We start from the raw sequence: 27,831 nt of genomic DNA on the forward strand, positions 1-27,831 counted from the left end.
CTACTGTAGGTAGTTAGCCTGGCATGCTAGCATTTGTAGCCTGTGTTAAAGCAGAGAAACACACAGTATAATCCATTCCTGTTGCTTGTGTTTTGGGTTTCAGTAAGGCTAAAAACACCATCCTCCAAACCCTTTAAAGGCCCAGCATCACTCTTATTAGAGACCCATGTACACTGTTTACACCTAGTTATGGTTGCTAAAGTATCGGACAGGTTTAACGTACAGTCAGTTGAATTATTAAAATAATTGTTTGCCGGCTTTGTATCATTGTTTGCTGTTTAGGTATGAATAAAAACGAATAATCCTTCCTATAATCCTATAGGCATAAATCCGAGATATGTATTTCACCAGAAACTTATCAGTGGCTCATCTAAAAGTTGTTTTAAGACAGCAGTTAAATGTAACGGCCCATATATATCCATGTAGAAGAGATAATTTCATACCACAGAACAAACAGGAATTAATTATAGAGTGAACCTGGGTCTTAGGAATTACACCACTATTACTATTCAGATTAAATGGATGTGCGATCTCCATTTGGTCTCACTGCAAACATCCTTTAGTTAGTGCGGAGAAACTGCTTAAACTGAGCGCAGGCAGCAGGGATTAACATTAATCCCCATCAGCTGATGATCAAACACTGTGGTGACACTGCTTGTGGATGATAAGTTGTAGCAGGAATGTACAAGACAGGTGAATACCAATAAGAGCAACATATAAAGCCTGTTAAGCCTTTGTCTCCGGTTGTATTAAGGCCAAACTTCCATCAACTTTCAAGTGTTGGCAAAGAAAATACATTCTCATTAAGATTCAGCAGTTATGCCAAGCTTTACCAGTCTTCATGTTTGCCAGGATTTATTTTCTTGCCACTCAAGCGACGTGTGCCGTGTGCCAAATTTAAATGATGTGGAAACCACACCCGTCCAGCACAAACTGGCACCGTCTCGTTTGAAGGTTTGTGAGTGTGAATGTCTGCACATATGCTTATATTTCTCTACACGTGCATTTAAATGAGCGCCAGCTGCGTGTTTCAGGTGTGTTTGTAAGTCTGTGTGTGTTTGCCTGCAGTGTGGACTCAAGCCTACGTGCTGTGCTGCTGTCTACGTGGTGGTCACGAGTATATTGTGCATCTTAAATGTTTGTGTCTTTTTCTGCTTCACGGAAACTTGATGTTCTGTTTCTGCCGCCCAGACAGAGAACATCTCTGGAATCTACAATTATGCCCCCACACTACACCTCTCCACAGCCGTTAACACAATGTTCTTCTCCGCTGCAGGCGTCACGGCGACTAACCAGGGCATTAGAAGCCTTGAATCGACAGGAGGAGAGGAAATGAAATGCGCACAACTCTCCTGTTTACTTATTAGTCATACGTGGTCAAGAACAAACAAGTAGAAATTACATGTGGAAGAGATGGACTTTCGGGAGGGATGATTGAGGGGGTGCTACACACTATATATCTGTGCATGCACACTCTGTGTTTACTGTTTATGCTCTTGCTGAATTTAATTTGCCATTAATGGAATTGTTATTCATGACGAGTTGAAAGAAACGTGACATGAGTTTTTCTTTGCACGTGTTACCCCGTTGTACGCGACAGGTTTATTATGTTTGTAGGTGTTTACACTCGCCGCGCCCGAGCGACAGCGTGTTCCTTTCCGCTGTGAGCTGATGATCATGCAGCTGAAGGCTTTTTGGAGTCCAGCAGTATCTGAATATGAATCATCACCTCCTGTCCAAAACAACACATGGACACACACACACAGGTAGTGATTGACCGTGCGTCATCATGCAGCTCATTTACGTGACGTGGGGACGTCATGTCCACAGGGATCTTACTTGATACACTTGTGTGAGAGAGAATGGTTACAGTGACAAATACCACATTGCTGTACTTTATGTCTCTTTGCATGATGTGTTTGTTTGCCTGCTGTGTGTGTCTGTGTCCAGTCATAAGCTGTAGTAATGTGCTTGTGCAGCCAAGCCAGCTACCACTGTCGCCTCACTGCCCAGCTCTACTCCACACACACACATACTCATTTCCCAACGGCTTGTGGTCCGTTGACTCATGCATTACGCACGCGACCAGCGTGTCTTGTTATTGTGCCATCTGACACTTGCATCCGTGTCTCCATTTAAGTCGATTTAACTGCTGTTCTTTTTTCTGACGTTGTTTTCTTGTTTCAAGCCGTCTCCATTCATGTCCCACTTCAGGAAACCAACAACACATGCAGAGCAGTTCTTAAAGGAACATACCAGTGGTTTTGCATGTTCTACAAATCACAGCTTAGCATGGTGCAAAACATGGCTCAGGCCCATCCTACATCCAACACATGGTCAAACCATACACCCCAGCCCGTCCACTACGCTTTGCTACTGCCGACTGTTTGCTATCCTGGCTCCACAATGGTGGAACGAGCTCCCTATCGACATCAGGACAGCAGAAGCTCTACACATACAGTCTCACTCCCGGTTATTCCCCCTAAATTCAGAGCTGCGATGCCCTTAATAAAGCAAGATGTAGCAACTTAAGACGAATGGGGCAGCTTCTGTGATGTGTGTGTTTGTGCTGTTGCAGTATGAAGGGGCAGGGGTGTCTCTATTAATAATTACACAATTTATCTTCAGACTGGAGCAGAGGCCAGAAGCTGGCACGTGGACACACACACAGAGGCACTGTGAAATACAGATTGGCATCAGTTGCAAACCAGATTCCACATTGTTGTCAGTTTAATCATCCAGAGGTTTGTCAGTTGTTCTCTGTACCTTCTGACTATGCGAAACACTCAGAGACAGTGAGACAGCATAGGGTGAATTTGGTTTAGTAGGTAAGTGAGGACCACATTTATTATTTCCAGTCACATACTAGCATACAAAAGAAAGCTTTGACTTCATCTTGTGGAAGATGTTTTTGAAATCAATTTCATGGACAGTTTCATCAGGTGGAAAAAAACACATAATTGAGCCGATGTAAGTGGGAAGCAGGTCTGACTGTAATGGCATCAATATATGTTTTTTAAGGGTTTGTCACTAAGAGCGACTCCTTTCATATTGCACATAGTCATTTGTTCCATTGTTAATATAAAAATATTGATTAGAGCAGCTTTAAGGTTTTTGTTTTACATGTTTGAAAACTTTTGAATACTGTATTCTAGTATCGTGATATTGATTTCAGCCCTATTGCCAGTCTTATGTAGTATTAAACAAGGGGGTATTTTAATGTATTGGTCGGTGTTTTCATTTGTTTCCTGTATGAAGATTTTCCAAGAAATTTTCACTGTGGCAGTTAAACTGTCTGAGTATCATGTCTACTTTGCCTTGTATTGAGAAACTGCTTAACTGAAGACTTATTTATCTTTTCATCTCGCTTGAACAAAAGGTTTACCTTCGAAGAGTTTCAACTTTCAATAAGTCTGATAAGGTTCCCGACAGTATGCCAAACAAAGGAATTATCCTACTAACTGTTATTTGAATTATGCTGATCTTACACAGCGCCGGGTGAAGCAAGACAGAAAACAAATGTCTCAACAGCAGCTCCGTCGCTCAGCTGCCTTTCTTAAAGATGGTGCAACAGCTTCTTGTGTTTCATTTTGTTTGTCGGTCCACGTCAGAGAGCCGGAACGAGCTGGCCTCTGGCATTCTGGGAAAAGCCTTACTCAGAACTGAGGACCCCACCTGCTTATGCTGTCACGCTATATATCACTTCACTCAAGACGCCACCTCCGTGTGTGTGTGTTTGTGCTCAGGAGGGCCACATTGGTAGAAAGTGGCCGAACTGGTGGAGCGACACTGCACACAGAGACAGAGAGGCATTGGTGGTCTGAGTCAGCAAACACTGAAAATGTGTGTGTGTGTGTGTGAGAGAGAGAGAGAGAGAGAGAGAGAGAGAATGAGATAACATTCCCCAAAACCTTTTAGTTCAGCTGGCTTTAGCTCTGCGTATCCTGTCCAGGGACAGAATGTCCAATGTCAGATTTCACAACAGTAGCCAGTTTCTGTTACCCAAGGACGCCCATATTTTAAACGCTATATGTACAACTACCAAAGGAAGTTTCTGCTCAAATCGGGTTTGAGTTTTTATACAAATCCAATGTGTTTTGAATAGTTCACTCCAAAAACATATCTTTTTAACCTTGAGGTATGTGTTTGACTTTTGGACCTACAGTGGAATCATTTGCCGACCAAACACAATTTTTTGTAGCATGAGCTGTTTGAAGAAATTTAATGGACATTTTATGTTTTTATTGGCACCAATTATTTCCCTCATATCGTAGGTAGTTTGGTAGACTACTGCAACTACAGGCCACTAACTCGGTAAATGTTTGTTGTTCCTATAAACCTGATTACAGTTTTAATTGATACAGTCTCTATTTTGGGCTGAACTGTCACTGTACGGCCATACAGGGATGTGAAAAGTAGGGTATTTAATTTACAGTGATATAAAACAGAGAAAAGCAGCAAATCGTCACGTTGGACAAGCTGGAACCAGAGAATATTTGGTGTTTTTGCCTGATAAATGACTTAATGATGATTAATCACTAATCAAAATAGTTGGCAGTCAATTTTCTGATAATTGAATAATTGTTTCAGCCCTAATAAAAAGTGTCGTAGTCACACCTGCAGAGAGCATGGAGGCTTGAATTTTGCTCTAACTCAGTTGCACTCTGTAAACCACCCACTACAAGGTTGGGAGCATTTTCAAAAGCTTCCAGGTGCACACACACACACACACACACACACACACACACACACACACACACACACACAGTGGCCAGTGTAGGGTTCAGCTGACTCTCCATCAACGTTCACAGCTTTAAAGTACAAAAAGTCCAAGTCTAATGCTGTTTACAATCTGTTGACAGTCAACTATGTAAAGGCCCACATGCTCGCCCAATGATGTGACAGGATAACGAATGCAAACTGGACATTCAGATTTTGTTCAAGGATGATCTAAAAATACTCGAATGTGAAGCTGCACGTGGGCAATGACTGTGGTTCTCCCACAAATGTGCTTCCCCCCCTTTTTTCCCCAACTCAGCACTGCTGCCCTGTCTCTGTCTGTCTCTTCCTGTCCCCACACATTCCAGCTCCTCTGTGCCGTAACACACCCACTCAGTCTCTCCCGCTGTGTTGCTGCATAATGAAACCTACCCTGCACCCTCTTGTCTTTTTTTTCCTCCACTTAAATCATTATACAATCATGTCAAAAAATCTGACACAACACATACAGAAATTACATTTAATGAGTAAAAGCTTTTAATATGTCATGTAAAAATTGCTTGTGGCCCTTTCTCACTCACTCACTTTCTCCACCTTTCTCTTGAGATTTCACAACACCATGTCATACACTGGTGTGTGTTTGTGTGAGTATCCTCAGTACACCTGTGTTCTCCCCCTTGCAACCGTACGCCACCACACAGGTAGTTGTATGTACATATACATTACACACCTGCACATGCACACACACCTGGTTAATAGGTTGTTACGTGGCCGTTGTAGCTGCAGCGAGTGTGACTGACAGCAGCAGTTAAAGTCGGGAAAGAGTGTGTCTGAAAGTGCAATGAGCACACACAGCGCTCATTTTCAACCCCACAGAACCTGCTCTCCTCTGCCAATTGCATAGTGTAATATGTAGTATGGAAATTTAGAGCAAGACATGAAGGGAAAATGTGCTGCGTTCATTGTTCTTATAATAGGGGTGTTTAAAACAATAAAAAGCTTCCAGTCAGACAATTTATTGTTGGTATCAGTCAAGCATGGTGGGCAGTACTGCAACGCCTTCTTCCTCAGGTTTTCCGTTGATGTGTTCAGCCTTGCTGATAATCGATGCTCACCCAGTAGCCAGTTCATCTTGTGTTTATTCAAAGCAAACTGCTGCTGGTGTTTCTGTGAACATAAAAGGCTTCCTGTGTCCCAGAAGACTTTTCCATGGAAAGACCTGCCGTCCCTTTTGAGGCCAGCAAATAGAAAATGTAATCATTTTTACTAACCAATCCAAATAATTATATCTTGTTCAACACTGGTGTAAACTGTGGAAAAACAAAAACCTACTGTCACTGATTATTACTCCTTATTAACTCAGATATCAAGCTACAAATAGAGATAATCAGAAAATTTCAATAAAGTGGTCGCAGTTGTCAATTAAATATGTTAAGTTAATTAAATAAGTTTTAAGATAGTTTTGATATATTGGGTGTCATTTATTTTAATTATTCTCACAATTTAGTCGCTATATTTCCGTGCATTTTATTTTTCTGTCTTCCGATCTGTTATATCATTGGTTTAATTCCATCAAATGCGAAAGCTGGTACTCCACCCAAAGTCTGTCGTCTGAGTATCAAATACTCATTCCGACTTTAAAGGTGACTTTGTTGTTGAGTTTATAGCTACAACTAACTTCCTTTTCATTATTGATTCATCTGCAGATTATTTTCTCCATTAATCGATCGATTTGTCTCTGAAAATAGTGCGATATTTACGCACGACCTTCTTCAGCTTACGAAAAAATAGCTTTAGCTTGCTTAGGCTAGAGCCCCTTTCTTCCATTGACCAATTAGAGACTTTATTTTGAGCTGGTCCGACCAATGGAACAGCAGGAAGTGGGCGCCGATTTGTGCACAAACTAAAGAGCGCGCTTGGTCACAACCTCTACAGGGTCATGCATGAGGATTGAAATGGAAATGTTTAGCAGTTGTTTTGGTGAAAATGTGACTATTTGGAAAGTGATGAGTGTTAGACCGCAAGAAGTACATTAGGCTGCATGGGTCATTTTACAAGTTACTGTGGATGTTTTGATACTTTTGTTTGACCGCGGGACTGGGCCAATGCAACCCCTTGTGACTGTTGCGCCCATAAGATTCAAGTGTTTGATACTCACAGATAGATTTTTGAGTGGAGTATCACTTTAACCTAATTGTCTTCCACAGATGTGCCAGATTCATGACTAACAAATAAGTACTGTGAAATCAGACACATATCATGTGGTCACACTGCGAACATTATATCTTCATAACTGACAGACTTTCTGGCGTCACTGGAAGAAATTAAATGAGGTGACACAGGAGCTATCCTGATGCTTCAGTCTGCCAGTGTTCATTCTGTGTATCTGCAGCTGTCTTGACGCTGAATCCCAGCTCATGTTGCGCTGTTGTACCTCTTACCCGCTTTCCTGCTTGCAGGATAGATGATTTAATGGAATCAAGTATAATAACAGCACTGGAGGATTGCAAAGCTAAAGTCGCTGGCACGAAAAATTGCTGCCATTGTGGAAACAACAGTGTGAGTGGAATTGCTGGGATTTTTACATCCCAATAATGATGTAATCCCTTAATGGTTTCCAGAAGAAAGTTCTTTGCTTCCTTAAACATGTAGGTCAAAGGTCAGGGTTGGCTACAGAGCTGCGCCCTTGGAGCTGGAAGGAATTTGATATCTTGCACAAAGACATCAACAGGTTGGGTGCTTGAAATCTCTCAAACCATGTGTTTTTTTTGTCTGAATGCAAAGCACAGATTGATGTATCCAAGGAGTAGCACATTTTCTGCCTCTGGGCTCGTAAAAAAGATGAGATATAGCGATGAACACCATGGGGATTTCCAGTGATTCTCACCCATCTTTTCCCATGTGAAAACTGTAGAACCCCCCACCACTTTTTGTTCCCATGCAGGTTGGTTGAGTGCACTGGTGTTTAGTCTTTCTCCAGCTTCTCTTTTCATTTATTGTAACCATATGATGGAGTCTAATGCCACTGGTGTAGGTCTGCCCACTTTCCTTTAAAATAAAATATGATTTAACCCAAACTGACTGAGTGACCAGTGCACTCTGTGACTCACATCACGTTGCTTAGACCAGCTCCGTGTCTTGTGGGAGCCGGGGCGGCATGAAAATGACAGACTGACACACTCGATTTACGACCAGAGAACAGGGTGGCTTTCAATTTTAGGCAGCCCTCGATTGAGACATCACATAGACCCAGACTCTCCTAATTACACACACACACACACACACACAGAGAACAGTTATTGGCTAGACACGGACTGCGGAGGCAGATAGCCTTGTCTAACCTCTTGATTTAAACAGTCTGGCAGAGAAAGGGGAAGAGAAGCACACATACACTCACACAATCGCTACCGCGGTCATTATTACATCGATCTGCCCACAGATGGAGAAACGATGCAAGGAAATGAATGAATGAGATCGATAGACAAAAAAGCGAGGGTCAGACTGATGGCAGAGGAGGCTTAGGGAAAAAAAGAAGGCAATATCTGATTAGAGTGGAAACATTTTCTGTGTAGTTGCATATAAGAGAGTGCATGTGAGTCTGTGCATTAGGATGAGGCACTGGAGAGTTGTTTTGCATGATCCCCCTGTATAATTTCCCATGTCTGTGCTTGGGGAAAGGTCATCATTAAGTGAATGTCATCCGCGTAATTATAGTATCTTCCTCTGTGTTCCTCTGTGTCTGAGTTTGCATGTGTGTGTCCATGGCAGTGCACCAGTGCGTGTCCAGCCTGTCTCCTCCGGTCCCTTTGGTTGGCTGGCTTGATTGTTGCTGTTTTCGAGCTTGCTGCCTGAATGAGGGAGCCGCTGCGATCCACTCTGCTCTGCTTTAGCCCGTCATGGCTTGGCCGGCTGGCGGGCACCGTCTGTGCTGAGGGGGGACTAAATATAGCTCACTGCACCAGGAAGAAGACAAACTGGGGAGAGAGGGAGGGGCATAAATATAGAGTGCCCTCGTGCAATTAGAGAGTCAAGCACTGCTGGGAAATTTTAGGGAGAGACACAGAGAACTCTCTCTCAGCCTGTTCTCTTTACTAGCTTTGTGCTTTGGCTGACAGCAGCCTGAGTGCCTTTGGTGTGAGTCATCACATCTGACAGAAAGTAACCCAGTTTAAAGGGCATTGACTAATCTTTATAGTAGTCATGATCCTGCTTTTATTGCAAACTCTAGAACCCACTGTTTTGCATTTTTCACTCATTCTTTCATCGTAACATACATGATAAGACCTTTACAGGTGTGACAGAGCAATTATACTGTAATCATACTCAACAATGCCCTAATCTAAATGGTAGCATGAGATTGTCATTGATTTAAAGGGCCATACACACTATGTGATAAAGCGTGGCACACTGGGTAAGATGGGTCTAATAAAATCTGTCAGACTTGTACGATATCAGTTTTGAAGCATGTTAGACTTTACACAGTGTCGGGTCAACTGGTGTATTCTGCATCACTTCATTCCGTATCCTGATTGGTCGGTTGGGTCGTAGCAACAGTCACATTAATAGAATTTGGTCCTAAACTTCGGATGCAGAATTTTGACACAGGCTATCTTTGGTCTCCAAAGACAAATTAGGCAATCATAGAGTCATAAATTCTTGCCGTGACTTAGCCAAGAGAAATGGCCAATCATAGCTTGTCGTCTTTCACAACTTGCATGGCTTACTTACTGTAGGTGATCAGGATAGAGGCGTCAAAACCAACAACGTCATTCTTCTCATGCTTTGGCATGTTTACAGTTGTGCATGGGAGAGCGCACCGTGCTTCTATGGGTTAACATCACGGAACATGTGGTATAAGTTGTCAAACTAGATGAGAGAAGGCAGCAAAAAAAACCTCTGAATATTGTTTTTGTCAGGACGTCGTGAGGCTGTGTCAGTTGTCCTCCACTACATGGCATGAAACGAGCAATTGTTGGCTCCCAACACTCATTTTTGTTCCCAACACCCCACGTCTGTTGTGTCGGGCCATTATCAAGAAATATTGTGTCATTTGACCCCAGCATAAATGAGCCGTCGGTGGACGTATCCCAAATGTAATCTAGGACCATTATTTTCAACTGACCAAAGATTTGTCTATTAACTTTCTTTGCCCAAAATAGCACAGCTTATAGGGGCCTTAAAGGCTGGGGAAAATTGTTGCTGCAGGCCCCCCAACTCCGGCAATGGAAAGGTGTGGCGGGAGATGGTTTCATACGTTGTTCAGTGATCCAACAAGCACTTTGGTTAAAGCATGCTGATCCCTTAAATCAGCTGTCGGTGGACGTGTCTCACAGTGCCACCATTAGAACCACCGTCTTTGATTGACGACCAAAGATTTCACCAGGTTTCTCTCATCGTTGTCAACTTTCGCCTGGGACAGCCCCCAAATCACACAGTGTATACAGGCCTTAAAACAACCAGATGGCTGTTTTATGCCATGTGATTCTTCTGCTCTCTCTACTCTGGAGCAGAATTATCATTAATTCTGAATTTCTGCTTAATCCAATCAACTGTGCGAAGAAGGCCAGTAACGACTCACATGTGCGGATCTTTTGGATTATTACAGTAGCGGCATTTTCCTGATGATACACACCTGTGTGCTCACATGTCAAATGTCATAGGAAGAGCTGAAATTGCCAGAAAAACCTGGCATGATTTCTGGATCTCTCATGCTGGCACACACACACACTTGACTCTGTGCCTGCAGCAATAGGTGTCCTCACTTTCTCCTTCCCCGCTGTTCCCTTTATCACTTTCTTCCTGTCTGAATCTAAGTCTTTTTCCAGTTTATTTGGCTGTATTGTGTATTCCTGTTGTTCGTTTTAGGGTCACTGTGTTCCCGGTCCCATAAGCAGACACTGATATCTTACATTAGATATTATATTTAACCTGATAAGCAAGGGACGCTGTATATACATGTTATAATATTTATATCTTCTTCATATCTAGGTTATTGTTTATTCTTCATCTAACCAAACCATTTCCTCTTTCTCTGTGTGTCTCTTTTTTCTTCTAGAGTGCTGATGTCAGTGCGTCGTCCTTGGGGAAACAATCTGGTACCACTCAGAGAGCTTCAAAGCTCCGCCTGTTCCTTTTGTGACAACCAATCACATCGAGACAGCAGCTGGATCGGCTACGCCCCTGAAGCACTTTTGATAGAGACTGATGGAAAACTTTAAAAAAACAAAAAACATTTTCATCACTTTCATCTTGTTGGTTGCGGAAACCAACGGGGATGTGTGCCAAATGACATTCTTGAAAAGCCATTTGCTGCTCTCATTCCTTGAGTGAAAGCCAATCAGAGAAGGGTACAAAAAATGGAGATTGGAGAGAAAAACTCTAATCATTAAGAGTATAATGGTGGCTGACTATTTAGTGTATGAAAAAAAAAATAGAACTAAATATCAGCTCAAAAAGTGCCTCGTTTTCAGATTGTAGCCATTTTACAAAGAACTTCAACTTAGCGTCGACTAACTGAAGCTTTGGGTTATTATTTGTTTTTTTGTGCTTGATTTGACGTAGTTACAAAAAAAACGCAGCAGAAGATATAAATAAAGTGAGTAGCACTGGTGTGAGCTTTTGCTTCGTTCATGTCATATGAGATGAACTGTTGAAAGATTCCGGTGTTTACAACTTGCAAGCAACAGTCTTATGATTAGAGTTGGTCGTTTGAGGGTTAAAAATACTGCGCATGATCAATAAACACCACATCCATAAAATTAGGGTTTATTTACCTTGAATGACAGACTTTGGCTGACATGAGGCATCCATATGTATTTGGATTACAGGCACTTGTGTGTCATTGAGCACCAAGTCGGATATAAAACTTGGATGGTGACATGAACAATATTTAGTTGTTCGGAAAGTTGGAAGCTGGAAATCTCAATCAATCCGATATGACATGAATGCGGCATTTTCGCTAACATTAATAATGATAATGGTACTAGCAATCTGCTGGCCTTCCTGTCTACTGTGAGAAATATTAGCATAGCTGCTGTTAGCATTCTGCTCACTATAACTTGCGCTCTTTTATTCTGTCAATCCTTTTTTTCTCTTTCTACTAACTTTTTAACAGAGCCATACACCTAAAGTATTAAATACACAGGCTTGAAACAAAAGGCACTTGTAGCAGGGGATACAGTGGCTTGCTAGTTAGCTGAAGCCAGCTAGGTCAGATTAAGATATTAGCATCGAGCCAGGACGTAAATTCACGTCACCGTCCTGCTGACTACAGCTCAGGGTGAGACCCTCTGATATAGAGCCAAGCAATCCTATTAGTGCTTTTAGCTCCAGACAGGTATGTCCCACTTAATCCCCTTCATCTCAGGATGCTTAATAACGTACAGTACATACAGTAGAGGACAGAGACCCTATCATTAGCCATGCTAATGCTAGCTTTGTAGCGGTCAGAACACTGCTTTTAGCACCGGAAAGGGGGTAAAGTTCTCATTTTAATTCTGTCAGTATGAAATAATAAATGAAACTACTAATTTGTTCTCAGTTATTTTATACAGTAAGGTACCAAACATCTTAAGAAGAATTATTTTACACATTTTCATTTTTAAATTAGTTGAATTGAAAGTGCTTCGACCCTAAATCCTTCTTTAAGACTCTCCCTCCTTTCTGTCTTTCGCTTGGCTCTTAATTTAATCTCTGCTATGCATCAGCACTTAAGTGCCTGTCTGTCCTTTTTATCTGTCGGTCTCTCTGCCCCGTCTTAGCAGCTAGCACTAAATAGGGCTGTCCTAGCAGGAAATATTAAGTCTATTTTTGTCTCTTTTGGCTGTACAGTTCTCATAAAATAACTTGTTTATGTTTGTTTGGTGTTACAATGATCTATCAGATGACTTGACGGACAGCCATGGCCCTAATCGGAGGACTTTTGTAACGTTTCTCTTTGCCGGTAATGGAGGACTTAATTGTCGCAGGGCCGTCAGTGCCAAACCACAACAACAAAAAAAGACTAAGCTCCAACAGCACCTCAAGAAGCAACCTTCAGCTCTCAAGTCTGGACGTATTGCTTTGTTTTATTTTAAAAATGTAACCTTTTGTGTTCCCCCGTTGTTTTTCTTTTGCGGGGGGGAGAGGGACTGTGACATATCTCGCCTCGCAGTCTGCTTATGATGTGACTCTTGAAGATAAAGGTCATTGTGAAGACTTGCGTATTCTTTAACCTTGAATTTGCCTGCAAGTTTGACCAGAGGATTAAAAAGAAATGCATGACGAGAGAGAAAAGGCCACCACGGAAAACAACAACAAAAACCTAATGTCTAAATACATATGCATTTATGTAGCTCCACATTGTACTCATGTGTTTGTCTGCCTGCCTTGGGAAGTTCATGAACTTTCTCATTCAGGTCACATGACTGTCGGGGGGCCTAGAGCATAACAATGCAGCTTTATTATGAGCAGATTGGGATCTGTGGTTGGAATGGCCTATAATAGCGGTTACTAATGCAGAAGTGGGAAAAAAACAATTGGACTTCAAACCAGATTCAGCACATAAATCCATGCTTTCATGCAGACTTGCAGGCAAACACATTGAGCATTAGTTGAAATGTTTCTGATGTCTTTTGGAGATGTTCTCGTATTGAAACTCAGCAGTTTTCAGCAAAACGCAAATGCTTGAAGGTACTTGTAGTTTAGAAAGAAAGAGCGCACAAACAGACTTACATTATCATCCTGCCATGTAGAGCCCTGTTTGAGCTCTGAGCATCTCATGAACGTCTGAATGAATGTCTTTTACTTTGTCAAACTGCCTGCAGTCTGGAAAATTCTTCCTTTGACTGCCTGTGGCGCAGTGCTCCATGGTCACAGCCACCTTTCATTAAGATGTTCCTTCGGGAAAGCTCCGATGAACAGGGTTCAAGAGTTTAAGTGGCCGTATGATTTCATTCATTGCGTTGTTAGTGAGTTTGGAGATGTTCATAAAATGTGCAGGAAAGTGCTGCTGCTGCTCTAAATTGTTTTATCTCTTCCTCCTGTTCCCTTGAGGGATGGTACTGAATGGGAATATTGTGAGATTTGCCATTGATGTAGAGTTTTACTTCTATTGCTTAAGAAAAAAAAAATCTTGACTAAAAGGAAAAAAAAGTCAAACAACAAAAGGACTTGTGGTTTCTTTTGTTTCTGTGACTGGCTGCTAAGTTTCCTTTTTGAGTGATGTAATGGGGATGATTGTGAAAAAAGTGACAGGCTTAAGACAGAAAAATAACAGCGCTACTGATCTTACAGGGGGGAGGAAGAAGAAGAAGAGCGGAAGATGCTACAATTTACGGGTTGAGGCAAGTGTGAACATCTGCATGAAATGCCAGACACAGGCGGCCTCATGCCCCTCACACACTCGTAAAAGGCTGCAACCACAGCGCAGATGTCACACTGTAATGTGGAAAAGAAAACAGCCTGATTGTTATCCACAACAGCCTTTACCGCACCCATTGATAAGATCATTTGCACTCAAAGTTGGCGGGTTGCCAGCGGAGTTAATCACTCGTCTTACTCGTAATTTGACCAACATGGTGTTTGCTGGGTGAGCTCAAAGACCTCCCTCGCTTTTATTCGATACTACCTTCTCACTCAACACTGTTTAATTAAATCAGCTTTTTGAAGCATGATAAATCTGTGCTTCTTTCTCTTCTTATTGTTAACATCTATGGGCTCTTGTGTCATCCTCGTCCACAGATGGCCAAGTAACTCAACCCAAGCTGAGGCACCGTAGGAATTAATAGAAATGAGAACACACACACACACACACACACACAGACAGATCAGACCTGCACCTGCAGATCCTCTCACTTCCCTTACTGAGTAAAAATAAGGTTAGTGTGGACAATAGAAAGCTTGGTAGCACCTATATGAAATAAGAAAAAGCCCCCACACCTGAAGGGCTACTGAAACCTACACTTTTTACGGCTCATGTTCCCTCAACTTTTATTCACTTACATCTTAAACAAAGTGGGTCCCAAGGGGATTTCAAGCCCTACTTTGCTTCAGCACAGACAGTCCCCTTTTCCCATAATGCTCTTGCACAAGCAGTGCTCCTGAGTGCTCCTTCAGTGGCTGACTTTTACCATTATTAGCAAGAATGTTCCTCATGATGCTTTCTCTCAAGAAAGTCAAGGTTTTATGAATGAATGAACTGATCATGAAAAAGTCAACTCTTCTCCTTGTGGTGCACCCTTAGGCAAATGGAAAAGCTCTAAATCCACCACAGTTACAGTTAAAGACTAAGCTTTAATTATTTGGTTGATGTGAGAAGGCAGATAAACTCAAATCTGACCCACACTCATTCCCAGCAAAGGTTTGCATGGACAAACAGAGCAAGACGGAAATGTAAAAGCTGTATCAGCACTGCTCTTGGATAAGGAGAGAATGGAGGAGCAGAGGCGGGCGAATGGGCACAGCTGCCATCTGGTTGTCGTGGCGACAGGCAGCGACAATGCCTGCCCTCGGCTGTGGTGGCAACATCTCCAGTCAAGATGAGAGTGAAAGAGAGAGGAGGAGGGATGCTGGATGGGAGCCAATGGAAGAGGACACCGAGTTCAATCTCAGAGAGGTGCACTGGATAGACGCCAACAGGTGGACCTGTTGTGTCTGAGCGGGCGGGTGTATCATCTCCTCATTGTGAGTGTGTGACACTGTCTTTGTGTGGAAACACACCTACATGCACCTATTGGCACATAGCAGCAGAAATAGATTCAGTAACCTCACTTGTTTACACACTGCAGGGTGGATACAGGAATACCTGCACAGTCTCAAGTGAATTAATCCAATACAAAAACCACATTTAGTAGCTGTTCTGGAGCTTTTGATCATATAACAGGATCTTCATCAGTAGATGGAGTTTGTGTAGTTGTAAGCTTTTAAGCCAACATGGCTGTGAAGTTCTTAAAGTGGGCAGGGAAAAAAATGGAAATTTGAACATCCAAATCTTTACGATAACAGGGCAAACTCCGTCTGCTGATGAAGATCATGTGGTATGATGGAAAGCTCCAGAACTGCTTCTAAGAGAATGAGCTTTGAACCTCAGTATATACTTATTTTTTAAGACTAAATAATAAACAAACACAATAGTGTTTCCCAGCCTGGGGTCAGGACCTCCCAAGTGATATCTTAATGATTAAAGGGATAAGATAGAAAAAAATCTGTTACACAAAATAAGGCTTTTCTCAAAAGTTTGCTTTTTCCTTGTTAACTCTTCAGGCCTCTAAAAATCCTCCAAATTAAACAACCTGAGAAGGAAAAATCACTTGTTGAACTGCTCATGTCCACACACATTTCCCCCTGGATATTGTTTAGCCCAGATCCTGATGCATCTTGTCTCACGATGAATGTTGTGAGTAGATGACGACATAAGCAAACATTTGTTGTGTGAAATAGACATCTGCTCATGTTTTATTTCATGAAAGTGTATTAATTTTTAAAGCTGTAAGGGCCTGTATGAAAATTATTATGGTGGTGAGGGGATCTGAACCTTATGTTTCACTTTGTAAAAAAAGCAATGCCCTCCCCAGGGTTATTAATGTTTTGTTTGAACACTCCACTTGACTGCAACACTCTCCCTGCAATATGTCAGAATAATAGCACGGTGTTAAATTGGTACAGCTTGATTGATCATGTCCCCAATTTAAATCTTAATATCTAAATGGAACTTCTAATGTGCAACACCAATGTACTCATTAATAAAACCCTGATACAGAGGCAGAACTGTTGTCCACTGTATATGGCAAAGTGCACTTTTATGAATCATGGCACAAGTGAAAGATGTCTTTTTGATGACAAATTTTATGTAGCTTTTAACTATATTGCAAAGGAAGGCTGAAATCAAATATACGGACAATAAAAAATGTCAAGACCCTCCCCTTGCTCTCCAAATAAAGTCAGACTACCCAATCTTCAGCCAAAAGAAAAATTACAATACATCAGACCAGCACATACAGTTATTTTGCAAAACGTCATGGGGGACAGAAAACTGAAGATTCAATAGACATCAATGTAATTTGACGTGTGTTTGGGTTACAATTTTGACAAGTTTGTATATATTCCTTTAGTATTAACCAAGCCTTTGTTTTATAGACATGTCTGCTAATAATTTTGTGACCTTGCCTGAACCTGAGCGTTCGTGAAACCTTGATAAATTAAGGTTGATCGGATCAGTCAGCCGTCATGCTCCTTCAGTCTTCCCCCGCCCAACACAACGGCCAGACATTGCTTATCCGGACATCCAGGTAGCATTAGGCTAAGTGTTGTCTGTAAATAACCAACTGTATGATCTGGGCTGAGATTTAGTTGGAGACGACAGTCATGTTTACTGCTGCTGTACTGTAGCCCATGACTGTACTCCAGCAGCCTCCCACTCAAGCTATAACGTTAGCTATGCATCAGTAGTAGGGCCTAACTGTCACCAGCAGTATTTTACCACACTGACAGTTTCTATTCATGTATCTCAGGTGCCTCAAATCTCACTGTGAAAGCTTTGTTTATTAGTACGGTTGTTTCTTGTTTCACTGTAGTTTCTCATGCTAACATATGATGAAGCCTATTCTTTCCCCGACACTCTCTCCCCCTTAATAATTTGTGTACAGTCCCTAAGTGGAAGTGGTCTGCCTCTGCTATAAAACACTGCAGGAAACACTGGCATACCTTGTGATGATGAGACAGACAGCCCTTCAATATTATGAGACAGTTCCATGAAGTATGGCCTCACAATTGATCAAATTGAGCATTAAAGATGACCTGCAGGTATACTGTATTGGATAACATGTTTCTGTTTAGATTAATTACTGTGACAATAGACGAGAGTGTAGTGAAGTTATTGAATATACAGTGCATTGCATGAGATCCAGTGATGGGAAAACATGCAAAAACTCTGTTAAGATTAGAAAGACTACATAGACAACACTTGTGTTTGTCAAGGTGTATTTTATTTTAAAGGGAGATCCTTTACACGACTGCTAAGCCCAGTGAAAAGAACTGGTATAAAGGAGTGGTATAAATCTCCATTCAGATGTATCTCTCCTCCTCCTTGATAGGGCTGAGAGTGCTATTTATATGGTGTTTACATCATTGGTCCCCAGCCTTACGGAGCATGTACAGTCCGTACTGCTGTATGTTGGCAACAGTACAGGAAGTCTTCCCGTCTTTATGACTTCCTGCACAGGGCAGACCACAGGAAGCTCGCTAGATGTAGGACACGGAAATAGCTTTTGCTCCCATAGCATATGTGGGAATGTTAATGTAGGCACTATTCCATGCTCCTAAATTGCTTCCTTCCCATCAGTCACAGTATATTGTAGGTTGGGTGCGAGTTAAGATACAGAAAGTGTATCTATAGTGATTGAGATATGTGTAGAGCCAGGGTAAGTGTTTATTTTCACCACTTTCCCCTGGCAAGTTACAATAATAAACTACATAGCTACAGGTATTTAGTTTAAAGGTATGTTGACCGAGCCAATAAAGCTCTGGATTACAGTTGGTACACTGCAAGCTGCCTCTGCTAATCCTCCCAATTTCCCCCCCTCCAGTCCTTCCATAGGTTTTAGGGCAAAGTTAATCACTGTAGTCTCAATAAAGTTAGTTTACACACAGTCATGGTCAAACCAAATGGATCCAATGGCTGGGTCCATCCACTGCATGACATGTGAGGTAATCTGATCCACAAATGCCACAGCCATTGCAACCATTTTCTAATGTATTTCCAGCTCTCTTTTCCTCACCGCCCCCTCTTTCACATAGTGTACTTAGCCAAACAAAAGGCCTTTCTCTGTCTTTCCCCCCTCTCCCCTTCCTTTCTCCCCCACCAACTAACGCTCTCTTGCCTCATAAGAGTTAGCCATGATTATGGATTTGTCTCTATCACAGGCTGCACACGAAATTAGCTCTGTCACTCCATAGCTGCTGGCTGGTCTGAGAAAAAGGGAGGTTGAAAAAAGTAAAAAAGTGCCACATGGAGTTGAGTGAGGGAAAATGAGAAGTGGAGGAAGGAGGAGGGAGGTGAGGATGTCGTTTTTTTTGGGGGGGGGGCTGTGAGGCCTCTGTCCTTTATTTTCCTTGAAAGCTCCCTGAAAACCGCAGACACATGGTACAGAATTCCCCTCACAGTAGGAGAAGGGGGAGGGCCGGCTTTGCAAGAGAACACCACACTGTCTGTGATAAACACACACACACACACACACACACACAGGGAATATTATAGGTGAGTACACACACTTTGGAAATGAAGGGAGTGTGTGAACCAGACATGCAAACACTCAGCTACACAAAAGGCAGCACAGAAAGAGGGGGACTTTGAAGGAGCCGGCAGGCCAATGCTTTGGCATGCCAGCACACGGAAACCTCAAACCATCATATCACCTAAGTACCTCTCAGCTCTATGGGAAAGTGGACAGTCCCACTTTCCACGGTTATTGGTATGGTGGCGGTGGTGGGGTGAGGTGGGGGTGTTAATCCAACGTACAATGTGTCTGACTGGCAGCTCCTTAAACCCCCCCCCTCGCTGTGGGGCCCCTTTGAGCTTGTAGATTGAGGACAAGCATAGAACTGGTATTTAGGTGGAGTTGGCTGACAGGGAAAAAGTCAGGGAAAGGGTCAGGTGGTGTGAATGGACCTGTTAGGAGCTGTGATGTGGGCTTAGCGTGAACCCAATGACCCTGAAACAGAATGCTTGGTTGGCTGATGGATAAGTGTGGAAGCAAAAACATCAATTTTGCTCTTAATTGTAAGCTTTTTAAAGCTTAGAAAGACCAAAATCCATAACAGTAATTCTGCCATTTATCTTGTCCTCTTTAACTTGTGTTGAAAATTCCTTTCGCATCTCAGTTATGTAGCCCAACAGGACACAATAGCATGAGAACTACAACATCCAGTACTTTAAATCACACGTGGGATAATAAAATGGATGAGTAACGCCATCTAGTGGAACATCTGGCATCCGCTCTTGCTGTAAATGCAGATCAGGTCACTACAGGTATAATTCATAGCCAATTAAGTTGCCACTAACAATATTGATACAATTATAGCAACATAATTCTTGTGATTGCAGCTAAAAAACTACTTCCAATACAGTCTGTGTTTCCTTTATGGCTTATAGCTATAGGAACAAACCACACATTTACTTGTTTTCTTCAATTACTCTTTGTATACATATTAATGGCTTGGCAAAGTCAGAAAAAGACCTTCTCACAAAAAGGTGGAAGAACAAGTTTTTCCATCTCATAGCATGTTTACCGAGAACCAGCACGCAGAAACCCTCCTTGTAAGCTTGAAAGAGGAGATGGAAAATCTGTGTCAGCACACGGAATAGCCACTGCCTGCCTGGAAAATGAGGACACAAGGAATGGGAATACAATCAATTTATAAAAAGCCTCAAGTATGACCTTCTTTCGTTTTTCCTCTTCATACTTGACATTACATTATGCAAATCATTTGCCAAATGAGGCAAAAGTTATTCTCAGAAATCCATGTTTGGAACCCTGTTTTGCACTCATAAGGTTTTGGTTTCTCCCACAAGACGAGAAGACTGGAGGTCTGAGTTGGAGGATGTCATTTAATAAAAAATGCTGTTACCAGACATGATTTATGGTACATAGTATTTTCAAATAATTCCCAGCATTTCTTGTAATCCGCTTATTTTGCCAGATTGTTTTTACCACAATGAATGAAACAATGGGAATACCATAAAGTTGAGGCAATCTCGGGACATTAGTATTTGAAAAGCCAATTCATTGATTTTCACAGAGCTGCCTTGAGCTAATTGATAATGATCAGGATGGACTCTATAGGGTAAATAGCAGGCAAATAACAAATAGGCTATTTGGCATTTTGGCTTGAAAAGTGACTCAGATGATTAATCAGATAGATCAAGTAGTTGCTGTTTAATTTTCTCTTGATTGAATAATTAATCAACTAATTGTTTTAGCTCTAGTAAACTCTGGACAATAAGTTGCTATTAAATATGATATCCCTGCATTAACAGTACATTTTAAAGCTTGTAATGTTTCAGTTTCCGTTGACATTTTTTAGGTTGTAATAAGTCATTTTATTTGTATCACATATTATATTGTAGACTACAGCTGTTCTTGCTATTGTGTCCACAGTTCGACATTTTGGAAAATAAACGTATTCACTTTCTTGCTTGCCAAGATGAGAAGATGGATAACTTGCCACTCTCTTCCTTGTCCGTTAAACATGAAGCTAACGCCAGCAGCCAGTTAGCTAACGTTAGCTTAGCTTTATTTAGCATAAAGAATGGAAACGGGGAAAAAACTGCTTGACTGGCTCTCTCCAAAAGGTAACACAATCCAACTACCAGCACCTCTAAAGCTAATTTAATAACGTATTATATCTCGTTTGTTAACTTCGCACAAACACAAGTGTAAAAGTTGTTTTACCGGCCGTTATATGCCGGCCTTTTTCTTGGCCAGGACCAGTTGCCAGGCAACTAGCGGAGACTCCAGGAAGTTACTGGTCATGAATCGTCGAACTGTTCCTGTGAACCCGACATTTACAAACATGTTCTTTAGAAAGATTTGGATAATTATCAAATTTGTTACAAAACACCAAATGTCTCTAAGATTTTTCTTACACAGAAATGTGAGAGAGTCATACAAATATCCATTAATGCAGTATTTTGCATAAGAATTCTTAACAGCCATTGTTTGCCCAAGAACTAAATCACAAATAGGCTACTTTTCCAACTTTTATTGGAATTGTTCCACATAACATATCAAGTTTCACTCATTTCTCTGTATTGGATTGTTTCATTGACTTGAAGGAGATGTTCCCAGTTGATATTTGTAGATAATCTAGCTCTAACAAATCCTCACTAAGTCCCTGACTCTTTGTGGTATCAGCTGAAAAAACAGAAATATTAAAACCGCCATTTCCACTTCCATCATTATCCAGGAATAAATCAGATGTTTTCATGTCACTGTAAACATCTTCACTTCTAACACCCAAGTTGTTTTCCTCAACACTACTGAAATCTTCTTTGTCGTCTTCAGCATGTGCTTCAGGACCTCTGCTGGTGTTGTCTCTACTATGCACAGCATCCTCAGAGTTTAAGGTCCAATTAGCCACCCTTTCTTTGTGCTTGGTCGTAGCTGCAGCGTTTGGAAAATAATCCTTATCAGCTGGCGTGACTGTAGCTGTGACACCACTGAACGAAGCACTTCCAAGGATATCAGCATATGTGACAGCTTTGACTCTGGCAGGCCGCTTGGACAGCCTGACTATGGCTGCATTGGTCAGAGAGGTAGATTCATTCAGCTTTTTGCCATTAGTTTGTTTTCCTTTTACACGTTTACCTCTCACCGTACTGCTGGTGGCACGGTTGAACAGACTCGCCTTCATTGCAACAGGTTTGATGTTGTTTGCCATTTTTGTATCTGATTTTGGGCTGGATTCAACTTTGAGGTCCCCTCTTGAACTGACATAAGCTGAGGAGAGGACATAAGCTGAGGAGATTCTGTGACTTGGTGATGCTATAGTTGGATTTTGTTCTTTGTACTTCCAGTGTGTTTTGTTACTAGCATTTCTCATTTTGTTTTGAACAGGGTGAAATCCCAGAGAAGTAGGCCTATAGATTTTGCGGTTATTTTTGACAGGTGTAAATCTGGCAACTGATTCAGTGCTTCCTGCTGTCTTTAAACGTGGTTTAAGGTCTTCACTGCTTAGCTCATTTTGACTCATCGTGGATACATGGCTGCTACCTGGCTCTGTTTCACCTGTTTTATTGTACCACCTGTGAATCTTGCTGTTTTTCTGTTGCCAGATCTGTGAGCTTCTAAGTTTAAAACCTTCAAAACCTTGCAGGACTCTGGTAGACTTGTCTGGTTCACTAACTGAAGTTTTGGCTCCCTCGAGTGGTTGAGTCCCAAATCCTTTAAGACCATATATTCTTCTGTAGCTTCTGAACTGTCCACGATCTGGGTCGCTGTCCATACCAGCATCACTTTCAGGCAGCAGAGGCCGGGCTTCCTTAAATCCTGATGTGAACGGCCTTGGAGTGGTCATGGTTTGGACGATATCTAAAGTGCTAGTAGAAGGTGAAAAATAATCTGTGGGTGTCCTCTCAAGTTTTGCTGGTGCAGTAGTTGAAGTAGATGCTTCTCTCTGGCCAAAGCTGTACTTTGGTGACAAAGACCTGTATGTATTTGCGATTTTAAACTTTCCTTTGTCGAAGCTGTATCGTCGAGAGTTCCTTTCATTAGTGCCACTGGAGGAGAGAACAGATGGATTTTTAAATCCTCCGAAACCATAGATGCTTTTTATGGCTTTTTCAGGTTTGTAAGCATGCATTGATCCTCTTGTGGTTGTATTAACTAGGCTACTTACTACAGATTTATCGCTGCCAGTAGCATAGTTACCCTGGAAACCTGCATGAGTTACAGGGATAAAACTTTCCATGGTGTCGTATTTCCCTGGAGCGGGATGCACAGAGATTTGAGCAAGAGTTTCTGCTGTGGTGCGTTGATATTTGGTAGAACTATCTGTCTGAGCACCATACTGGGCCACATTAGCATTATGATACAGTGGATTGGCATTATCAGAGAGATGCTGTACTTCATTGGTCAGGTCTTTTCTTTGCAATTGTTTAAAAGAAAACCTGCTATAAACTTGTTCATCAGAGGGCCTTTGCTTATGTGGTGTTGTGGCAGAAGCGCTGGGTCCATCACCAGTGATTGTATTAACTGTCTCATGTCCATTAAAAGAAGTCTGGGAGTCCTTTAAGAGATGCGACTGGACCTTTTTGTGTCTTGGTGTCTCACTGCTACTCACCGAGTGCAACCTCTGGTAGAAACCTACTAAGGGTGATGTCAGTTTTTCTGGGCTTGCATTGCTTTTAATAACAGAGGCGTCTAAGCTATTGCTGATTGATGGTGCATGAGGGGCAGTTTGACTTGCAAAGCCGAGAAATACTGGGGCCACATTAGCATTACGATACAGTGGATTGGCATTATCAGAGAGATGCTGTACTTCCTTGGTCGGGTCTTTTCTTTGTAGTTGTTGTAATTGTTTAAAATTTGAAGAAAACCTGCCATAAACTTCATCAGAGGGCCTTTGCTTATGTGGCGTTGTGGCAGAAGCGCTGGGTCCATCACCAGTGACAGTATTAACTGTCTCATGTCCACCAAAAGAAGTCTGGGAGTCCTTGAAGAGATACGACTGGACCTTTTTGTGTCTTGGTGTCTCACTGCTACTCACCGAGTGCAACCCCTGGTAGAAACCTGTTATGGATGATGTCAGTTTTTCTGGGCTTGGATTGCTTTTAATAACAGAAGCGTCTAAGCTATTGCTGATTGATGGTGCATGAGGGGCAGTTTGACTTGCAAAGCCGAGAAATTTACGTGATTGAATTCCACTCGATGTACTCTGCAGCCCGGCCGCAGCGAGCTCATTTGTCTCTTTATAGCTGCTGTAATGCCCTCTTGGAGCTGGCAGTGAAGTACTCCAATATCTACCAGTCTGGGATGAAAAATGAGAAGAGTCAGAGGGTTGCCAGACTGTTTTATCTTCAGCCACCTTTGGAGAGTCACTTCTAGGAACTTTGTAGGATTTCTGAGCATTTGTGGGGTCCCAAACTTGTGAAGGACTAGATCTCTGATGAAAGGGACTGGCAGCTTCTTTGTGAGATGATTTTCTAATAATCACTGGGTATGAATTATAAGAATTTCCACTTTGGGCTACTTTCTGAGAGAGAGGGTGGTAATTTACTCTAGATTGCCATCTCTCAAAGCTTTGTCCTCCATGCTGAGAGTGGCTGGTGAAAATGCTGCTTGCTGGCGTCACTTCACTCTGCACTCTAGTCATTCCCACTTGGGAGTGTCTGTTATCTGGGATGTTTTGATTGTAACTAAAGCTACCGTCTGTAAGCTGTAGAGAGTTTGATTGATGGTCAATGATTGACGAGGCTTCTCTATAATTCCTGCTCATCTCAGTTTCACTATTAGTTCCAGTTTGGAGTCCAGTTTCAATTGATAGACTAGTAGAGAGGGGATGTTGACTGTATGGAGTATACAGTCGTTTCAGGACATTGTGCTTCACTCCATTTTCCACCTGGGTTGTTATGGGACTGGCTAAAGGTGGAATGGGGACATAAGAAATAACAATTTATTCTTTCTAATGTTGTTATGCAGGCAAATAATTCATGTGACACTAAAAATACCAGAAGAAAAATCACTCAAGTAAAAGTCCTTATTTAATTCTTTACAGTTGTGTCACTTTGATGTTTTATGCTCATTTATAGCCTCATTTTAGTTCAATTTAACCTGTTTACTATACCTCAAGATCAAATACATTTGCAAATTTGTTTACATCAGTTGCTATAAATGTCATAAAAATAAGTCCTTATCTCTCTACGTTTTTGTTACATTGCCAAGTGAAACCTTAATCGTAGCATGCCTGAGAGAACATCTTTTCTGTTATTGTTAAAACAATCAGCTGCAGCATTAAGGAAACAAATATGTCAGCCTCCCTCCAACCCAATCAGCCAATGCATGCCTCATGACATTTTTCAGAGAGAAGATGAGCATTAGTTCACTGAAACTACAGACACTACAGTATTGGCCTGGCAGATACTGGCCTGTTTGCTCACCTCTTGCAGCATCTGAACACATGATAAACGACATGACAGCTGCACAGACCAGCGCAAAGGCAAACAAGAGTCTGCAGAGGAAAAAAAAACAGTCACAGGAGTATTGTTGTAATGTGTGGGAGTCATAATGCTGTCAATCAAAAATAATCACCAACCCACCAACCATTTTATGATTACATGTGCAAAAAGCCTGTAAAATGTGATATTTACCTTGAGTAGAGAGCAAAATGTTTTAACATGATGGACAGCTTCTTCCTGGGTTTGTATGATTGTCAAAAAAGACCCTAAAATAGGTTTCAGTAGTGTTGTCAAGCCATGTGTTTTACTTGTCAAACAAATGAGTCATTGAGCTTTGACGCTCTGCTGCTGGTTGGGAGTCTGATTGGAGGCAATGATGTTCACCTGGCCTCAAGTAACCCACTTCCTGGAGCTGTCTGTGAAGGGTAGTTTTCCTATTTCAACCAATTTCATATAGAATACTTTATACTCTCTTTAAATATTTGATCTATTTTATCTATTCATCATTAATTTTCTTTGAATACAAGGATACTTTTGCCTCCTCCTTGAATTTTATTTTGTAAAGTCTGCTTTTAATTGGGCCTAGACTTGATGCAATGTGTTATTTTAACTGTTTGTTTGCACACACACAGGCCAAAGCTAGGCCATTGTTTTCAATTTTTTATAATGCACACACCCAAACTCCCATCCAAAATTCAGCATGCAGCCACAGAAAGCTTCAAAGTGAGTTGAAACCAGAACTCTTTTATTCTTCCTTAAATATGTAACAAATATTTCAAAATAAATACATTCATTAAAAGAATAAATATTACATACATTAGTGCAGTAATAGGCCTAAAATGGGCCACTTTCCCATTTTTTCCTCATTTGAGCGCAACAGCTACATAGTGGTCATCATTTAAACAAGCATTCAGGAAGCTGAAAAACTTAAATCATGGCTGACTGTGTCCATGTGTCTTGCCAGCAAGGTTGATCATCATCATCAAGTCCATGTTGCGCAGTAGAACCATTGAAAATAAAAATAGTATCACATTATCCAGGGTATCTGAAGGTGTAGATTCCAGTGATGTGTCGGAACTGAAATATAGGGCTTCTGTAGGTGTCTGTATAGAGTTGTGTCATTTTTTTATTAACCATACTATTTCATTAGTAGGGTGTAATTTTTGTTATACAACTAGGATAGTTACTGACACATCCCACGGAATATGCATATTTATTTCTTGCAACAAATAAGAAAGTAACCTAGGCAGTGACCAGCAGAAGTGGTACTAAATGAAGAGCCGTTTGGAGCCGAAAGAGCCGGCTCTCGGAAAGGAATGGAGCCGTAATTCCCATCACTAGTAGACTCCTTAAAACATGTAGCAGGACATTATGGCGAGGTTCCTCATGTCATCATTGGTCATATAGTCTGTTGAAGGAAAACACGACACATTAGGAAAAAATATTTCTGATTATATACTAAAAAGCTAAAATTACACAAAGTCTTGTTTTCTGTTCGTCTATTTCAGGACTACTTTTGAATAAGGGATGTATAGGTAGCCTACATAATAGATGATTTTATGAAATTTGCCAATGTAATAGACTACTGCTGTCACCACCACCAAACTACATTCTAAAACTGTTCATTTTAAGAACTAATGTTTTGGCCCTCCCGCATTATTTACTTCGCCCAACAACATGACGATTTGAAAAACTAGTTATGAACCACATTCCGCTGTGTACTTACTTTCTCTGCCTCTCTGCCCCGTGCTCTTCCCGCAAATCTTCCGCCAAAATTTGCTCCAAGACCGCCGGAGCCTCCCACCTCTGGAGCCCGGGAAGGAGTCGCCCTCCTCGGCTGGAGTCTCGGGTAGCGTCGCCTCTTCGTTGCCGACTTGAACGTGACCGTCCTCCTCTTCTTCTTCTTCCTGGTCGAGGATCCCCGCAGCTAGCAGCCGCTTCAGGACGCACTCATCCACCCTCAGCTCGGCTCCCACCTTCCCCTCTCCGGAGATGGATGTGGTGTGTCGGCACAGCGGGCACATGATTGATCTGTCAGATCCCAGACGCGTCTCATCGGGTCCCAGGGCTCGCGAGAGGGCCAGCAGGCAGCTCTCGCAGAAGCTGTGTTTGCAGTGGAGCTCCCGGGGACACCGCCGACCTGCGTTGTAGGTCAGGTAACAAATTCCGCACTCAAGCTCTGTATACATCTTGCTTTGTTTCGGATCTGGACTGTCTCTCAGTGGGTCACAAGTGAGCTGCCAGATTTATAACACAGGATGAGGACGTGCGTGGGAGGAGGAGGAGGGACTCGTAGTAGATTTCAGATAAATTAAACATAACCTATGAGTCATCGAGCTCAAAATACATGTGACGCAATGAAACCTAATGGACGACACCAGACACAACAACATCTATTAATTAATCGCTAAATATTGGATTGGGAGTGTTTTCTCTGAGGCTTAAAAAAACCCTTTATTTAG

The 27,831-nt window shown here is 41.8% G+C and overlaps 3 protein-coding genes and 1 long non-coding RNA gene across 4 annotated transcripts in view; 1 reads left to right on the forward strand and 3 right to left on the reverse strand.

Moving 5' to 3' along the window:
• Nucleotides 1-13,865, forward strand: part of si:ch73-335l21.1 (insulin receptor substrate 1-B) — a 44,692-nt gene extending 30,827 nt beyond the window's left edge. Inside the window, exon 4 of the mRNA XM_044184965.1 lies at nucleotides 10,775-13,865. Within this exon, the coding sequence (XP_044040900.1) occupies nucleotides 10,775-10,782 (8 nt within the window). The 3' untranslated portion in view covers nucleotides 10,783-13,865. The remainder of the gene's footprint in view (nucleotides 1-10,774) is intronic.
• Nucleotides 13,866-17,565: 3,700 nt separating this feature from the next.
• On the reverse strand, nucleotides 17,566-21,179 carry LOC122870537. The gene is made up of 3 exons (XR_006376593.1): nucleotides 21,147-21,179; nucleotides 19,984-20,070; nucleotides 17,566-18,903 (listed from the first exon to the last, which is right to left on the reverse strand). It is a non-coding gene; the product is annotated as an uncharacterized LOC122870537 (long non-coding RNA).
• Nucleotides 21,180-21,440: 261 nt separating this feature from the next.
• On the reverse strand, nucleotides 21,441-25,952 carry LOC122870533. Its single transcript, XM_044184793.1, has 3 exons — nucleotides 25,562-25,952; nucleotides 25,352-25,422; nucleotides 21,441-24,833 (listed from the first exon to the last, which is right to left on the reverse strand). The coding sequence occupies exons 1-3, from the start codon at nucleotides 25,588-25,590 to the stop codon at nucleotides 21,493-21,495; spliced, it is 3,441 nt and encodes a 1,146-aa protein (XP_044040728.1). The 5' UTR covers nucleotides 25,591-25,952; the 3' UTR covers nucleotides 21,441-21,492.
• A 141-nt stretch (nucleotides 25,953-26,093) lies between these two features.
• On the reverse strand, nucleotides 26,094-27,612 carry si:ch73-335l21.4 (E3 ubiquitin-protein ligase-like). Its single transcript, XM_044184795.1, has 2 exons — nucleotides 27,096-27,612; nucleotides 26,094-26,777 (listed from the first exon to the last, which is right to left on the reverse strand). The coding sequence occupies exons 1-2, from the start codon at nucleotides 27,556-27,558 to the stop codon at nucleotides 26,719-26,721; spliced, it is 522 nt and encodes a 173-aa protein (XP_044040730.1). The 5' UTR covers nucleotides 27,559-27,612; the 3' UTR covers nucleotides 26,094-26,718.
• Between the last annotated feature and the right edge of the window lie 219 nt (nucleotides 27,613-27,831).

Source organism: Siniperca chuatsi, linkage group LG22, assembly GCF_020085105.1.
Source record: "Siniperca chuatsi isolate FFG_IHB_CAS linkage group LG22, ASM2008510v1, whole genome shotgun sequence".
Classification (NCBI taxonomy): domain Eukaryota; kingdom Metazoa; phylum Chordata; class Actinopteri; order Centrarchiformes; family Sinipercidae; genus Siniperca; species Siniperca chuatsi.

Coding starts and splice junctions, on each gene's coding strand:
- si:ch73-335l21.4 (XM_044184795.1), bottom strand. CDS start 27,558: ATGTATACAGAGCTTGAGTGCGGAATTTGTTACCTGACCTACAACGCA. Junction 26,778..27,095: donor GGGGCAGAGAGGCAGAGAAA/GTAAGTACACAG, acceptor TTCCTTCAACAG/ACTATATGACCAATGATGAC.
- LOC122870533 (XM_044184793.1), bottom strand. CDS start 25,590: ATGTTAAAACATTTTGCTCTCTACTCAAG. Junction 25,423..25,561: donor CATTTTGCTCTCTACTCAAG/GTAAATATCACA, acceptor TTTCCTCTGCAG/ACTCTTGTTTGCCTTTGCGC. Junction 24,834..25,351: donor GTGTTCAGATGCTGCAAGAG/GTGAGCAAACAG, acceptor TTCCACCTTTAG/CCAGTCCCATAACAACCCAG.